This window comes from Lycorma delicatula, chromosome 5, assembly GCF_047948215.1.
Source record: "Lycorma delicatula isolate Av1 chromosome 5, ASM4794821v1, whole genome shotgun sequence".
NCBI lineage: Eukaryota > Metazoa > Arthropoda > Insecta > Hemiptera > Fulgoridae > Lycorma > Lycorma delicatula.
In genome coordinates, this window is record NC_134459.1 from 94,688,278 (window position 1) to 94,707,617 (window position 19,340).

The 19,340-nt window shown below is 27.4% G+C and overlaps 1 protein-coding gene across 3 annotated transcripts in view; it reads left to right on the plus strand.

Annotated features, from left to right (window-relative positions):
* LOC142325217 (protein phosphatase 1B-like) overlaps positions 1–19,340 on the plus strand; it is a 45,438-nt gene that overhangs the window by 16,743 nt on the left and 9,355 nt on the right. The window contains exon 6 of one of the 3 annotated variants that reach the window (XM_075366680.1): positions 8,960–9,423. The exons of the other annotated variants lie outside the window; for them this stretch is intronic. Coding sequence (XP_075222795.1) covers positions 8,960–9,193 — 234 coding nt within the window. The 3' untranslated portion in view covers positions 9,194–9,423. Of the gene's footprint in view, positions 1–8,959; positions 9,424–19,340 lie in introns of those variants that run through there. 3 annotated transcript variants of the gene reach the window in all.

Sequence of the window (19,340 nt, forward strand, 5' to 3'; positions counted from 1 at the left end):
GGAAAACATCTTTTAAAGTATATTTTCGGAGCATAGCTTTATATGGAAGTGAAACTTTTGGACAATTGGAGTACCTGAGAAGAAAAGATTAGAAGAAGCTTTTGAAATGTGGTGCTATAGGAGATTGTTAAAAATCAGATGGATGGATAAAATGGCAAATGAAGAGGTTGTTGCAGCAAATTGATGAAAAAGAAGCATTTGGAAAAATGTATTTAAAAGAAAAGACAGACTTATAGGCCACATATTAAGACATCATGAAATAGTCGTTTTGTTATTGGAGGAACAGGTAGAAGGGAAAAATTGTGCAGGCAGGCAGTGTTTGGAATATGTAAAACAAATTGTTAGGAATGAAGGATGTAGGGGGTATACCAAAATGAAACGACTGGCACTAGATAGGGAATCTTGGAGAGCTGCATCAAACCAGTCAAATGAAGACAAAAAAAATATATATATATATATATATATTATATGTATTGTATTTTATAATCAAAAAACAAACTTGAACAATCCATGTACAGAATTACAAAGTAAATGCCTTATTTTTATTTCAAAAGCATTTTCGCAGGATCCCGCAACATCGGTTGTATATAAGATACTATACTTATATAAAATTACATATCAAACCTTTTTTTTTTTTTTATATATATATATATATATAAATCAGATATACATCATAATTAAAAAGGAAATCAAACATGCATATTATAAAAGAAATTTAATAAATAGAAAGTTGTACAATACAAAACTCCAGTTAGTGCAGGTCTTGGTAGTTGTAATGTTTGCTTATGTTTTTAATTTGATCAAACTAACATTGAAATTCTTAAAAATAAACTTAATCAATCCAAACATATTAAAATTAATAATTTGATAAAAACTAGAAATAATATGATAGTAATTATAATTATAGGGGTTTAGATGATTGTAAGTTGCGGGAAGACATTGTAACAAATGATACTCGTAATGATGTACATTTTAAAGATGGACATGTAGATTCAAAGTTATTTAATAGTAATTGTATTGATTTGATTAATTTTTACTGATGTTGACTTTGATAAGGAAAAGTTTAATGCATTTAAATTTAATTTGAGTGATGGTAAAAGAATAATATTATGAAAAATATAGTAACTGATTCTGAAATAAGTATTAATAAAGTAAATCTCAATGACAAAGAACAATTACGTAACATGATCAGCAGTAAAACTCATAAAATTAAAAGTAAAAAATTTGACTTGCAAACCAATTTCCAAAAACTTTAATAAAAAAGTAATTTAACAATTAAAAAATAAATTAAAAAGATTAATTGCATTATCTTAAAATCGGGCGAAACTAAGACACCTGCCATTATTTGTATTAAAAAAATATAATCATCTGATGAAACAGTATTTATTAGAAAATAATTTCAAAGAAACATATGACCGCTCTAACAAATTTCTAAAAGTAACTTAAAATATCATTCCCATTTAAAATATACCCATTTGAACCAAGTGCACAAAAATTGACAGGACTCCTAAAAATACCTGGTATAACTATGCGACCTTTGGTTGATTTCACAACTGCTCCATCGTATGTTATATCAAAATTTACAGGTAAAATACTTAGGATAAAAATTAATTTGGATTATAAAATACAACATAAAAAACAGATTTGATAAAAGATTTAACAATTGGAGAAAAAACTAAGTTACAATATAATATAATATGGATGGTAAGTTACAATATTAGTAATATGTACCGTACCACACCCATAGATAAAACAGTTCAAATAATAAACAAACAAATTAATATACAATAATGAAGACCTGTTGTTTATTGATAATGTTATTATTTACTATATTGTTAAAAATATTTGCCAACAAAATTACTTAATGATAAATATCATATTCAGGATGCGGTATATTCAGGAAAATACTTTACCAATGGGTTTTCCATTATCAGCTATCATTTCTGAGATTTATTTACAGGGTTTTGAAGATAAAATATATATGGCATTATTCATACATAGGATATTCTATTATGGACTAGATATGTTGTTGATATTTTTGTAGTTTATAATCCAATTATACACAATGAACATTTAATAATTTTGAGTAAAATTAATTCATATTATAATAGTTTGAAATTGACGTAAAAAATAAATTTTGTAAATGTTAGTATCAAAATTAACAAAAATAATCAATTTATAATGTCAGTATATAGGAAATCCACAACCAATAAAACGACAATACATAGAAATTCAGATCACAAAAAATAATATTTTTAACATTAATTGAACATATTAAGCATATCAAAATTATATGGAATCATATATTTTGAATCATGTATATGGAGTCATAGAAAACACATTTCCACACTACTCGTCTGTCATATTTAAAAAAATAAAATAATTAACATTAACAATACAATAAAATAATTTTTTAATATTAGTTAAACATATTATTTATATCAGAATTATATGGAATCATATATTTTGAATCATATATATGGAATCATAGAAAACACATTTCCACACTACTCGTCTGTCATATTTAAAAAAAATATCTTATCATTAATTTTTCTCTTCATATACATAAGGATACTTTCTTGCACATATAAAAATAATGATGACCTCGCATCGAATACACCTATTTACCCAGTCTCACTGTACTGTCTCATCGAACAAAGAACACATCACCACTTCCTTGCGATCCAACTCAAAACACGTCTCCACTCCAAGACTGCTAAATTCACACTAGCCCCGAAACAAAGAATGTCAGTCTGGCTTCCCCCACCAGATGCTCGTTCGTATTTATTCACGTATACACCTTTTCTGAGAATGTATATGCTCTCACCAGCCCACAATGACATCACCGTCTGGCTATCCAGACCATGTCAGACATCAAAAGACAAAGTTATATAATACAATTTCTTATCAAACTAATTACGTTTATTTAACTATTAAAATAATATAATACTATCTTGCCTATTTTCTGTTTTTAATATCAACTAAGCCAAATGAATATTAACTACCTTTTAAAATATTGAAACTTTTTTCTTTATGACATGATATATATTGTTCGTAACCAACAAAATTTAGAATGGTTACAAATGTTGAAAACATAACCAATATTTATGATAAAAGTAAATTTAAATCGACATACTAGACAAACATATAATAAAATATTTAAAAAATAACAACACTGACATGCAGAATTTATAAAATAAAGTGTAATGATTGTGACCATCCATACAGATAAAATTAACAGGTCTTTTAAAACTAAATTTTTAGAACACATTAGAAATTATAAAAATGGTAAATTGGGTATATTTAATATTGCTAACTACCCCTTATTAATAACAAACATACAGTATCTGATATTTGAACAAATTTGGAAATAGTGGAAATCAAGAAATTTAATTTATTAATAGTAGTAAAAGTTTGGACATTTTGGAGAGATTTTATATTTATAAATACAAAAGAATTTCAATTTTCAGACAGAATATGAAGATGACATTCTTATAAAAGCGGCAACAAATGACAGCAAATTTTTAGATAAAAATAGATATAATCATAAGTACTTAAGTAATTTAATTCAAATCCACTCAGTAATGTAACATTGGCTGGCCAGGTTACCTAGTATAAATTTCTATTTATTTTATTTAAAATGTTTAATTATGACATCATATATAAACATTATGACAACTGCACATAAACTACATATATATATGTAGTTATTTTATTTATTTGACTTCATATGTTTTTGTATATATGATTGTAAGTTTAATAATTTTTATCTTTTAATTTTACAAAAAAAAATTCTGTTTGATATGTAATTTTATAAAAATATATCTTATACAACTGATGATGTGGAATCCTGTGAAAGTGCTTTTGGAATAAAAAAAAAAGAAGGTAAGTGTCATTTCATATACTTTGTAATTCTGTATTTGGGTTGTTCAAGTTGGTTTTTGATTATAAAAGTACAATATATTGGTACAGAAGAATGTGGGTCTTTAATAGCATCTTTGTCGGCCTTTCATTGAAGTGAAGGCTTAATCAAGCTGGTCACAGCTTGTATTTGTATTACTTATTTGTATCACAGGCTTTGTATTTTACAATTTTTACATATCAGACTGGTGTTAAATTAATAAAAAAAAAGAGTGAAAGAGATCAGTTTCAATATTATCATGATAAAGAGAAAGCGTGTGAAAAGTCCAATACTTATAGGATCCCATGGAAGCATAATGTGTGATATGTGAAACAGTTTATTAGTAAACAGTTTTATACTGCAGCAGGAGTTTTTTCTGAGCAGTTTATAGTTAAATCTTAAACCTTCACACACTGCACAATTATATGAATGAACTACTGGTATTTTTCCGAATCTTTTCTTGGCTGGCTGTTCTTAAAAAAAATAAATACAAATGAATGGTTGCTGCATTTACAAATATAAGTTAGTATTTCTTCTGTTCAATGCAAAATTGTTGATCAATAGTGTGCTTTGCTATCATCCAGGTAAAAATGGGCTAAACCACCAGGTTGGTCTAGTGGTGAACGCCCAAATCAGCTGATTTGGAAGTAGAGAGCTCCAGCGTTCAAGTCCTAGTAAAGTCAGTTATTTTTACATGGATTTGAATAATAGATTGTGGATACCGGTGTTCTTTGATGTTTGGGTTTCAATTAACTACACATCTCAGGAATGGTCGAACTGAGAATGTACAAAACTACACTCAAACATATCATCCTCTGAAATATTATCTGAACGGTAATTACTGTAGGCTAAACAGGAAAAAGAAAGAAAGGTAAAAATGGGCTGATATCCTGAGGGATTATAGATTTAATGGGCTTCTACTGAATGGAGAGGGCTTTGGGCTTTCTTCCAGGTAACATGCACTCCTTTCAAGGCTAGATCATCCTTTTCTTTATTTTTTTCCTGTGGATCTAACCCTGCTTGCTAGGTATTTGCTGAAATGCCTAGAAAATACAATTAAGAAATTCTGAAAATAGATCTAATTCAAAACATCTGGAAAAAAGTTTTACTTGCTAGAGAGTAAAATATAAAAACAGAAAATGAAAAATTACACCAGCTAACATAAAATTTGTATCTAATATGTTTCACAACTTTTCTCACTGTAATTGTGGTGCTGATTTCAAATATACTATTGAAATTGTGTTAACCACGTAAAGGTTTTTTGCAGGTCGTCAATTATTTTTGTAATAAACTCATTTTGATGAATTACTGCTTACAATTAAGAATAGTTCTGTATTTTTACTTTTAAACAAAATGTATAAATGCTTAATAAAGAAAAAAAAATAAATATATGCACTTTATCGTGAGAAGTAGATGCGTACAAACATGTCTATATAATGACATCATCTGTGGTTGACTACTACAGAGGTTATAATCTTATTCAGTCTAACTCCACTTGTCTATATGATATGTTGTCATATCACAGAGTTATTAGTCTTTTGCTACATTTTCGTCAATTCTTTATAATACAAAAGTGATTTTCTCATTTTTGCAAATGATTGTGGATGTTTAAATCATCCAGACAATTTTTATTATGTCTGGTAAGAAAACTTAACGCTTAAATTTCTAAATTTATAAAAACAGCTTACAGAATTTTATTTTGATTGTGCACTCTTGGATCAAGATGAAATCTGGGCACCTCATGTTGTTTGCACATCTTACTCAGTAACTCTAACTGAATGTTTGGAGGGGAAACGACGTGACATGCCACTTGCTGTACCAGTGGTTTGGCGTGAACCTATGGATCACTTCACAGACTACTACTTTTGTATGACAAACATATTTTCATTCAAAAATGGAAAGTTATAAAACATACAAATATATATTCAGCTTTAAAGCCGGTATCACACAGGGAGAGAGTTACCTGTACCACTGTCTAATCCGACATTACTAGAACAATCTGAAAATGAAGCAGATAATGTAGAGGATGTTGAAGAATTTCTTCCTGAATCTGATGAGAAATCTCATTTAATTTAACTACATGAACTTAATTTAGCACTACTTCATGATTTAATGTTAGCAAACTGAACTTGTGAGATGTAGACTGCAACAGTGGAATCTTTTAGTGGAAAAAACAGAAGTTACTACGTTTAGAACATGAATTTCAACTTATTTTACTCTGAATAATTCATTGTGCATTTGTGATGTTTATGGCCTGATGTTTAAAGCTTGGAATTCAACATATTCGTGAAAAATTATGTCTTTAACTCTTCTGAAGTTTGCATTAAAGCAGTTTTAGTGTATAATGTAACAAACAGCCATCCATTCCATTAGCTCATGCTATCGACATGAATGAAACTATGGTTTCAGTATTAGAAGCAATAAAATGCAAAGAGCATATGTGGCAAGTTTGCAGTGATGTTGAAAGTTGCGTTACTTCTTACGGTCAGTTTGGGATATGGGATAGTCATGATACAAAAGTCATTTACAAAGTAAAGAACTGGCCATTTCAGTAGAACTTTGTGGCTGGTGAAAAAAATGTAAAGTATTTATCATTAATTGAGAATGGTAAAATCATACTGCCACCACTTCACTAAAACAAAGACTCATGAAAGATTTTGTAAGGCACTAGACCAAGATGGACCAGGATTTAATCATTTAAAAATTGGTTTTCCTAAATTGAGTGATGTAAGCTCAAGGAGGGTATATTTATCGGTGCACAAATCAATTGCTTAAGGGCTCAACTTTCTTGAAAATTCAGGCTCATGTCACTGATGAGCAAGGAGAGTTATTCAATCAGGATATTCTGGCCATGGAACGTTGGTACCTAGGAAGATGGCATCCTGGAATGATTGGTAACTATTGTTGGTTTTTGTTTAGAGAAACTGATCAAACATCGTACAAATGAAAAAGTTTGTCAACATATTTTAAAAATTAAAGGCAAGACAATTGCAATGATTTAAAACTTTTAAAAACTGATATTTTAAAAACATTTCCAGTGATTTAGACTTTTAAAACTGTTACTTTAAAATTGTATTGATGTATTTCAATTTATCTGGGTTTGAATAAATAAAAATTTAGTTGATTTAAACAAATTTAAAAAAAATGAAACGCAGATAATCATTTTTTTAAATAGTGATTTCATAGTGATTATGCATTTATTTGTAAATAAATCATATTTATCTAAAACGAATGTGTTGTATTACACAAATTCTCATAACAGTTTTGAATTCAGCACCCAAAAATTAGTTAAAATCACTGTGTATAATTCCATATAAATGAAAAAAGATTTTTTGTTGACTAGTGTTATCAGCTCTTACCTTTTAGCACAGATTAAAAAGATTAATCAAAAGATGTACTTTTGGTGTAGCAAGTATTTAATGAAACTATATCAAATGAAAACTGATGAAATGAAATGAGTGTAATGCAAGACAGCAAAAATGAAGAAATGTACATTAATGAAAATGTGGCAACAGTGAAATAACTAATATCCATCCCTTCAGTCCAAGAAATTCATGATAAAGAACTATCTGTAATCACATGGTTGAAAGTGTGAAAACCTACAAATTAATGGAGCTGTTAAATTTCTTTCTGCCAAAAATCATATTTATAGAGTAAACTGTCAAAAACACCTCTAATAACATACAGTTAGAAAAAATTGTTTTTTTATATAATGTTACTTGAGATTAAAAACTTATTTATTCTTCCCCGGTTGAGTTATTTCTTGTAATTTAAAGATTATCTTTTATTCGTATTAGATTTAAAAAATTTTCTTCAAGTATACATTTTTAAATAAAGTAAATTTATTTTCTATTTTTTTTACAAATACTATATTAAATTCTTACTTAAACATGTTTATTACAGGACTGTGTTCCTGTTGTGTTTTTTAGAATTAATATTAGTCATAAATATTCTCAAACTGTTTACAGCATAAACCATAAAAATGAGAAAATGCAATTCATATGGCAAGTAAGGCTGCCATGTGTTTATGTCTCCCTTTAATTGTTGTATAACCATGGAGTCCTTCCTGTAGGTTCAAGAATATTTTCAGTGTTCTTCTGGTGTTAACATTTTATGTTTAGGATTGTGGGTATTGTCATAGATTGTAGCATGAGCTTGCAGTACTGTTTTATTATCAGTCTGTTTTAATGTTATTGATTATGTTTTGTACAGTTTTGTATTAGAAATAGTACCCATTAATATGAATAAAAGTTATATTGAGGTATAACTGTTTATTCAGAGGTTGCTCATATTGTAAGCTAAAAATATCAGGTTTCTTATAGTTTATACATTAAAATAAGCTTGAGATTAAGATAAAAGGTCAGTTGAACTTGTGTAGATTCTTTCTTGATCGTGTTTGCTAGTAAACTTGTTCTTCATAAATTAGTTTACATGTAATATATTGAATGATTTTTATTAGGGATTTTAGTTCTGATTTTTAATTGACAAAAACCTTTTTCAATATGTTATTAAATTAAGTTCAATAAATTTTTCTTTCTGTTTTAATGTGTTTGTTGATTTGATGTTACATTGTGATCGGCATTTTTACAATGAAAGCGAGTATTTAAATAACTCAATATTTTGAACAGTGAAATTTGCTAACATAATAAAATAAAAAATAACTAAGAGTACTGAATAAAGACTGCGTAAATCCAATCAGTTTATGAATACCTATAGAGTTGTTTCTCTGACTGCTCAAAAATATATGCAATTAAAGACTGACCTTGCATGAAACAAAGCAGAAACTCGCCTAATAAAGGAATTAAATTGAAGTTTTAAGCAAAAACTGCAGTATTGTTCATCTCTTTTATAACCTATAGAAAGTAGGAAGTGAAGAGTGAATTACTTTATTTTCAAATTTTTTATTGTTTTTTATTTTGTTTTTATTCTTGTTTATTAAGATTCATCAGCATATATTTATTTTTTTATGTTTTGTGCTGTAGGTAATAACATATTTTCAATTTTTGTTAATATGCATTTATGTATTATAGCATGTCTGATTTATCCGTAATTCCTCAGGTTTTACCATTCGTCAATCCAAATCCTTCTTTATTGGCTCCTTCGACTTTTTTCTCCATCCTCCCAGGTGACAATTATAATGATGGAAATGGTGATGATGATGATGACGATAATGATGATTGGAGTGATGATAATTCTGATGTTTTAAGTGTTAATGTAGTTAAAAATGATGCTGATAACATTGAAAGTGGCCAGAATTCTTCAGACATTGATAATCCTGTAGCTCAAGACTAAATTACTAACTTATATTAATATATTTTTAATTACTAATCCTCTCTTACTGACAATAACTGAATTTTCGTTAAACATCTTGAACTGAATTTTGTAAATATATTATTTTGTTTTTTAAGTTTGTGGTGTATGATCATGTTTTTTTATGAGTAGTTTATTAGTGATTTTTTAAAAATATTTTTTGTGTGTCTTAATTTCTTATGTTTTATTGGTATTAAATTTTTGTTAAAGCACTTAACTTTGTTATTTCTCACAATTTTATACAAATAATATTTCAAATATTCTTACACACACACACATATATATATATATATATATATATATATATATATATTAATTTAAATGAAGTATTAATTTTTATTGGCTTGACGTTTAAAAAAAAAATACACTTCAAGTATGTATAGAAAAAATTATTTACGTTAGTGTATTTTTTTTTTTTTTAAGAATTTACTTTTTATGAATTATTATTTATTTATTAATAAATATTTTATTGTTATAAACTGGTGACAAAATATCCATTATATTGTAACTCTATTGTGTTTGTAATGATGTATTAGTAAAGCTCTACTACTTTTTAATTCATAAATTGAATTTGATTTTAATAAATTTCTCCTTCAAAAGATTTTTTTTAAAGAATTTCTTTACCTTGCATTCATTTTTCATACCTTTGTTAATGATTTGATACTCTGTAATTCATATTAGAATTGTTGAATAATTGTTTTAAAATAAAGTAAGAGTAATGTTATTTATTTTATATATAGTATAAAAATTTACGCAAGACTATTAACAACAAAAATAACAATTTTTAAAATTGTTATTTTTAATTTGGAAAGTTTTTTTTTTATTATTTTTTTTTAAGTTTTTTTTAATTTGGAGTAAGTTATAATTTTATTAAATTATAATAAAAGTATTTATCAGTATTTAATAGCAACTTTTAAAAAATAGATTAATGTCAAAAGTGAAACTTAAAAATAAAAATACAATTTTTTACACTGGTATTTTTTTTTTCAAATTTGTTAATACTGAAACACATATAAGTTTGTTAGTGAACATTTTAAATGGTAGGTTAACTATTTTGAGCTGCCTTAAATGGTAGGTTAACTATTTTGAGCTGCCTTTTTGCATTCATGGTTCGTGTTCTGTGCTGTTATTCTTACTTACATGGCATTGCTATATTCAAAACAGGACTTCTAAGAAGTCCATATTCTGAAAAATTTATGGCAAAAACGGCTGTATTACCACAAACACTCATATACTTATTAGATTAAAAGAGTTATCTTTTTCTTTTGTAACATTATATGATGTACCTGCTTAACAAATAGGAAACTTTCAATTTTTATTTTATTTTTCTCATAACACTTTTCATGAAAATAATTAAACACAATAGTAAATAGAAGAAAGTTACAGAATTAATTCACTAATTTCTATTACCTGTTTTATGAGTCATCAGAATCTTCACACAAAAAAAAAAATTCTTTTAATACATGCCATGTAATGGTAAGAATGTATGAATCGTTAACTGTTAATGCATTCACTGTAAACCATAAAAAAATAAGTCCAAAATACAGTTTTTATTTTTTACATGTAAGTTTTCCTTTTTTTTATGGACAATCTTTACCAAGGTAATTTTCATTCTTTGCCATTTTATTTGGTGATTGATTTAATTAATTTCCTGTTTTAATTCTGAGGTTTCATTTATCTTTTGAATGCAGAATAAGGAATGCTTATTCTGCATTATTAAGTGCACAATTATTAACTTATGTAACAATCTGTTGGATTTTTTTAAATAAAATAAATAGAAATTACTGGTAAGGGAAGCTGAGGTTATTTGCTTCTTGTGAGATTATCTTTGATTTAACATTAGGTGATTTAATGTTATAGATTTTGTAAAAGTATAATCATATAGAGTTACCTGTACATCTTAGAAGTTTACCTGTGTAGGTAACTTTATTATTGTAATAGTCTGTACCAATATTTACATGTAATTGCAATTTTTTATAAGTAACAAGTTAATAATGAGTTCAAAAGTTTATAAAAGAAATATAATTTACAAACCATCAATTAATTTCAATTCATTTTAGTACTAATACTTGCATGGTTGTTATGCTTTTTATAGTTTAAAGTATGTATGTTTTAAGAATAACTTTTAGTAAATAACAAAATTTTAATTTTATTGGTTTTAACAAGCTGTATTAGTTTTGTAATGTGTAACCTATATATTGTAGAACTAGATTTTCTAGACTTAGATTTTTGTAATGATTTTGTTTCACCAAAAATAATTTGAGTTTTAAATTACACCATATTCTAAAATTAGCTTATTTATTAAAAAAGTAAATTTTATTTTCAATTTTAAACAGAAAGAATCAACTAAACTAACTTAAATAATTTTTTTAAATTTTGATTATTTAAAAAATTTGTAACAAATTGTAGGAAATTAAATCTGCCATATTTTCAAGTGCCCCTGGGGTGCTATTTGAAAATTGGGGAGGGGCTGTGATGGGGTATACCAAAATATCTTTGCTATCTGGAAATTAAATCGTTGAGTCCTATATTTTGATTGCACTCACCCACCTTAAAACATACCGATTTGATCTTTTGCTAAAAAAGCTCAAATCTGTGCGCTAGCGCTGCTCTATAAGTATAAACTTAAGAAGACTAAAAAGTAGAAAATAAAAATTATGTAAAAAAGTTTTTAAAACACTTCTCTTAAATTAAACATACTAAGAGGTTGTTTAAATAATAATTTTAGGACGGTATCTCAGAATGGATTTGACAACAAGCTTTGATGGTGATACATAAGATTATGTGAAAGTCATAGCTTCAAATAAAAATGAGATATTTTTGCCAATTTTTTTATATGCATGATGAATGACCTAAAGAGTGGGTTGCAAGCACCCCAGTCCACTTTAAAAATGTGTTGCCGTTCATCTGAGAATGGTAATCACCAAAGGAATATTTGGCTTTCCATACTTTCAACCAATTTGAAACAAATTCCATTTCACTACCAGTGTGAATAATTATTATCCTTTCTCCTTTGCACAGCAGACTTAAACTTTCTCACTTTGCACTCGGGCACATCTGAAGGTTGCCTAGATTTCTGTTGGCAATAAGAACTTAAAATAAAAATCTCATTAACCTAGACAATTGGTCTTCCTTCAACTATATTTTCTTGGTCTTCTTCAACTTTATTCAAATACACAAACGTTTGTACTGAATATACAAACGTTTGCAAATATTTTTTATATTTTCTATGGCATTCTGATCAAAACTATCCGGGTTTCTCACTTCCTTTTTGTGTTTTATTCCTTTGTGAGGAGGACTGAATTTTTTCTGAAGCTGTTTCACCAGTAATTCGTTAAACTGTTCGTTTTGAGACTCCTGTGTCAAACGCAGCATGTTATACAACTTTTTTGGTGTCGCTAACAAACTTTCCAACTGTAGCTTTCCTGCCATGTGATGTGTATAATGTCTTTTTCATGTAAATTAAACGTAATATGCAAAATAATAAAATCAGTCCACTACCATAAGAACAGAGCTGACAAAAATCTACTAATTTAACATGAATAAATTACTTTTAAAATTTCACTTAAGACTTCAACTATTATCAAAATTGAACTCAAAGAATGCTATAATTTGACAATAACCTTACTCTTTGGATATACATAATTAACTGGACAAGTTTTAACTACAAATACAGTATAGATTAGAATGGAATCATTTACAAAAACAAGTTAGTATCTGAAGGAATCAGGAACAGTTTGTATAAATAAAGATTTAATGTTTCATTTGAATGTTTAGAATGACACATCGTTTAGTTATTATTAACACAAACCTGCTTAAAGAAATTTTTCTTATGTATGAATCATAGCTTAGGCTAGTGTACGGTTGTTCACCACTCCCAGAACAAAGGGCAAAGAGTGTAGCAAAAACAGTAGACATCTGTTTTTTTTTAAAAACAATAGCAACAGTAGAATCTGTTTTTATAAACACACACAATCTTGTGTGTGTTTGGCTTGGATATTTTATACAGTTATAAAACTGTAACAGCCAATTGGTCTGCATAATATATCTATTTCAGTTTATAATAAAGAAGAATTATTAATTTATTATATAAACTCAGGATTAAATTCATGACTGAATTTGTTCATTGATTGGAATAAACAATAGTCGTACCATATACATACTACTATCTTTAATCGAGTAGTATTATAAACCCATACTTGTTAGGCAGCAAGATATACAGCTATGCTGCTATTTATCAGACCTGTACCAATTCGGCTTGGATACCATCTTATGTTACGAAAGTCATAACAGTCACTTTTAGATTGTGTATTATTGTTTATTTAAGTCTGTGAATGAAAAGTAACAATCATTGTTGGAACTGAAAGGGCATGCCTTCCAGTACCATTTTCTCTAAATTGTTCGCAATGCAAACAGATGTATATATAATAGAGAGCAACTTATTACAGAAAATCCTGTAGTAAATTCATGGATATAAACATTTTTTAACATTTAAAAAATTTCAGCTTTTCAAATACATGAAAATAACATTTATTAGGAGAAGGTGTTAGCAGCACTGTGGAGAAATATGACCAAAAATGATTTGATGGGATGAGACACAAGTAGTTTGTATTAGTAGTAATAATATGCCAACACCATCCACAGTGAAGGTTATAAGTTTGTGGCAATTTTTTTTACAATCACCCTTGCTAGAAAGTTAAATTGTTGAAACAAATTCATTAACATTGTCCTAAAAGGTTTAGTATGCTGTTTGTTAATTTTTTCTTGAGAAAATTTTTTCACCTATATGATATATTGGTAACTCTTTTAAAAACCAATTCTTAGTAGATTAAAGATTAAAATTCAATAACAGTTCTGTTCAGCTTAATTAAACTGTACATAATATTTCTCTAAAATAATTACTTAACTAAAACTCACTTTACCTTATTACTAATAAAAAAATCAATTATGTAAGTTTTATATTATGAGATTAAACATTACAAATGTGTACGTCAATCAGTGAAATCTTATGACACTAACAATTATATTTAAATTGTACTTGATATTATGTAAATAATGTTATCCAAATTAATTAATTCACCTAAGCAATAAGTTTAAGAAAAATATTCTTACTTGAAGTATTATTATTTTACTTAGACTGAAGAACTTATTTTCATATACACCTTAATTAGTTATTATTAAAAAAAAAAATTTAATTTGTTGTAAGCTGATGTTACTTAGTCAAATTGTTAAATGTAATTCACTGTTTATCATTAATAACGTAGAAAGATTTGTACCAAGTAACACTGTTTTTTAAATTCTTAAATTTTATTTTATCTTCATCATATAATTTTAGAATTTAATAAGCCATTTTTATATATGAAATAATAAATGATACATTAAACTACAATATGTTCCTTAAAATTCACTGCTTGGACAAATCATTAACTTGGATAATATCAAATTAAAAGCAATGGTATTTGTAAGAAAAGTTTTAGCAAAATCATATTATATACTTATATACTTTTTTAAATTAATGTTGCACTTAAAACACAAACTTACCTTCCTCCTCCCATTTTACCAATAATAATTTATAATTTGTATAACTCATATTGAGGGAATGTGATCATCATTAATTGGTAATTTTAAACTAAACAAACAATTTGAAAAAAAATTCATAAGTTTTTGAAAAATGGGAGAATTAAACAAAAAAAACTTGGAAGGGAGTAAGAAAAATTTACATTTTCTTTTTGGAAACTATATTTTTAAAAAATCCTTATTTTCTGTCAATGTACAAATCACTACACTAGACAAACTAAAATTTGCAAGCAAGAACACTTTATTGCATTTATATAAAAATTAGTAAATTGAATTTTACATAAAATTAGAAAAAAAGATAATTTTATATAAGTACATATATACATTCAGTAAATAGTGAGATCACTTATCACTAATTTCAGGATTACTTTTATTATGTTACCATAAAAGAAAAACCTCAGCTAATAGTTATTTAAATATAATTTGTTAAAAATTATTGCAACTATATATTTGTTATTAGCCCAAATTTAAAAAAAAAAAAAAAAAATTTATGCAATTTTAGCATAAATGAGTAAATTCTTAAATTAAGATTTTAAGTTGAATTTTCAATAACAATTCTGTTCAGTTTAATTAAACTGTACATAATAATTTTCTAAAATAATTACTGGTGGGCTAAAACTCAGTTTCCCCAATTAAAAATTTATATATTTTTTTATTGCACATTCAGTGCTACATTGAGGAAGTATTCAGTGTTATTCTTGTGCTTTTACACATTTAACCATTGAATTAAAAACATTTATAATGATAAAGTTTTGTCTCAATATAAAATTATTCTTATAAATTGAATTGAGTTCGATAACTTGAACCAGTTTATCATTTGGATTTTAAGAAAATACTGTGTCTTGTTGATAGCCAAGATCAAAAAATTGAAAAGCATAAATCAACCATTCATTTAACAGTCATCATATCCATTCAAGAAGATTTTGATTGAGTTAGTCTTTAACTTTAAGAAAAGCACAATAAGGAAGTGCTCAACCTTAGTGCCAAGCATGAGGCTAGCAAATGTTAAGTACAAGTTGTGTAGTAACTCAGGAATAACATTGTGTAATATCTGAAGGTATGAATGAATCGTCTATTACACTAATGTCTATGAAGGAAGTTCTTAGCAGTTCTTTTTTGTGACCTACACCAAACCTGAACTCCAGATACATTAACTTTCTTCTCAATAATATGCAAGTATTTTCATAGACCAAGAAACGCAATTATGATGGTTTACTAGGCCATTCAATTTGAAGCATGCTTTATCAGATCTTATAACTGGGCTAGAGAAGTGATACAACAAATAATAAGTTCCTCAAAAAAATCTACCTTTCTGTCTAAATCATCTTTGTAAAGTGCATGAAGTAAAGTTGACAAATTTTTATAAAGTTTTTAACCTTAATTCCTATAGAATGTTTGATGAACTTGTTTTCTCAAGTCAAGTAAAGAGAGTGGCAACAAAGTTTTACGACTTTCCCATCATGCAGCTTTTTTCTGATGCACAGCTTAACACACACACACACACAACTTAATATAAAATATTTATCACTTATTTAAATATAATATTTTTCTATAACAGCTGTATGTTGGAGCTACTCTAGTGCTTCTTGTGATGCAGGTGATACTACTGACACAGTACACCCACTTAGTTACTAGTTTAGAACATTTTTGGGGTGGGGATGTGATTTTGAAAAAGTTTTTTGCAAATATTACTTTTAATTGTTAACAAATTAGCCTAAGAAAAATAAAATTTTAATTAGGCGAAAGCTTGAGATACTGAGGTTGACCTTGCTCTACAGCCTCACCCCCTTGACCTTTTAAATTGAAAATGTAATGGCATCAGTGGCCCATATACAGAAGTAATCTGACCAAGTTTGGTCAAAATCGGTCCAGTAGTTCTGGAGATATAAGACCTTAATTAGGCAAAATCTTAAGATACGAGGGTGACCTTACTGTGCAGCCTCACCCCCTTAACCTTTTAAGTTGAGATTTTAATGGCATCATTGCCCCATATGCAGAAGTAATCTAACCGAGTTAGGTCAAAATCGGTCCAATAGATATGGAGATATAAGGTGTGAGGCACCAAACATGTACATATGAACATCTGGTTTTTTGGGTTCCTTAAGTGTCAAAATGTTACGATCCGGTGAAAACCATATATGCTCAAATTGGACCAATTACAATGCTTTCCCTGCTACAGCACTAGAGGGAAGGTAAAAATGAACTGAACAGTTTTGTAATATCAGCCAATAATTATAAACTGCATATATTTTTGTCCACATTACAAAATCTTGTAACTGATTTTTAAAGTTTATTACTTGCTCTTCATGTTTGCATTTTTAACATGCACCTGTAAACAGTTTCCTGAATAATTTGTCTTTCTTTTTTTTTTTAAATACGAGTATATAAAAAAGCTTACTGACATAAACAAGTGATAAACTTTTGTCATGCATTTTTTTAATTTCTGATGCAGCCCATACTTAAGAAAGAATTTTAAAACTTGAAAAAGTCTGAATTGAAAAGGCTACTTATGTTTTATTTAAAGATATCATTAACTGAAAACAGGTTTCAGTTTTTTATCCAAAATATCTAACAATGATTAAACTGGTAATGTTAAAATAGCTTAAATTGGATTTATGTTCATTCTCAGTTTTGAATAATTTTCATTAATTAAATTTCCAACAGAACTGTCAATAATTAACAATGCTTAATTAGCATTAGCCTGGGACAGTATTTTAGTACTGTCCCAGGTCATTTGTTCCAAACTGTTGCAACCCAATTTTTCATCGAACTTTAAGCTGTAATTTATAACCGGTTGTTACAAGAATCAGTGCTAGCATAAATATTCATGTATGTTTTTATATTATTGAAGTGTTTTAATAATAACACTTTTCACACTTTGTCATCGTCAGTCATTTTACTTGGTTTTTTAAAGAAAACGGGTGTGAGGGTAGCTTATCAGATACTATTTGTAATTTTAAAAGTACTATTAAAATAACATATAGTTATTTTATTTTCTTAGTTTATGTACATTTATGTGTCTGAGTGATTCTATTGTTATAATTTTCTTGCATTTTTTTTACTGGTAGTACAAAAAGTTTTACATTTCATAAATTTCAAGTCTATACTGTGATTGCTTTAAACTTATTTTTTGGCTCAGTCTGATTCTCAAGCCTTTGTTTTAAAATTAAGTCACATGACTAAGCATTCATTTTTTTACCTTTCTGAATGCATTTTATATGTTTTAGGAATGTGAAACACTTTAAAAAAATTTTTTTTTTTTGCTTGATGATATCAAGCTTGAAACTTATGCCACATAAGCTTGAAACTTATCTATGGGATATGGAAATGAAAGTTTTGTAATGTATGAAAAATGCCATGCCTGACTGGGATTTGAACCCAGGACCTCCGTATGAAAGTCCGAGACGCTACCACTAGTGCCATGAAAATTATTTTTACAATTTTCTAATATTTACACTACTAATATCAAATTCATAATTTGCTTCTCTGTTATCTTTTCTTTCAGCTAGAGAATAACACATAATTTAAACGGGATTGTATAATTTTCCCTTAACTGTACCACGGCAGCAGAAAAATAAATAGTAGCTCACAATCTTAACTTGAATAAAATTCAAAATGTGCAGCAATTAGAAATAAAAAAAATTGTTATAACGATATTAGGAGTTATTTTTTCCTGCTTAATGAATTACATCTACTGAGTTATGCCATAGTTTTGATGCAATGTAAAAATAATTCCAAGTATTGTCAGTATCCAATATCTTCTTGATTTGTGTATTTAATTCACATTACTAGACCTTGCAGTGGATATAAAAGAGGTTATACTTATTAAGCTGAATAAGATATTTTATAAGAATTGTTTATATTTATAGTATGTAGTACTTGTACAATATTTTGATGAAAAATTTAATAGATATTTCAAGTCCTGGTCATGTCATTTTTTGACAGTTTTTTTGGTATTTAGCCAATTGTTGTTATTAAATAAATCCTATCTATGATTAAATACAGCATTACACTACTACTAGCAAATATGTGTTACCATTGCAGTTAATAAGCTGCCTATGTCCATTGGCTACATATTTATTGCCTCATGATAATTTTTACTATTATGATGTTAATTTATATTTACATCAGTTAATAAATTTAAAGATTTCTTATTTTTTTCCAACATCATTTAAATTACACAGCAATGTTATTATATTATTGCAATGGAGCAGCCTATACTTTACTAGTGTAAATTAGGGGTTATATTGAATATTTTTTAATAGTTCAATCTTCTTTTTTTTTACTAATGAATTAATTCACCACAGAAGCTTGTATGTGGAAATAGAGATTTGTAGCATTTGGAAAATGCCAGGCCTAATTGGAATTTGAACCTGGGATCTCTGACTGAAAGGCTGAGATGCTACATACCACCATGGAGATTGGCCTTGAGTTTTATAATAAATATAAAGTATTAATATAAATTTATACTAAATGTAATATAGAGACCATAATTTTATAGTATTTATTTTTTTTATCAATAAATAAAACATACACTTGTAGATGTCTTAAG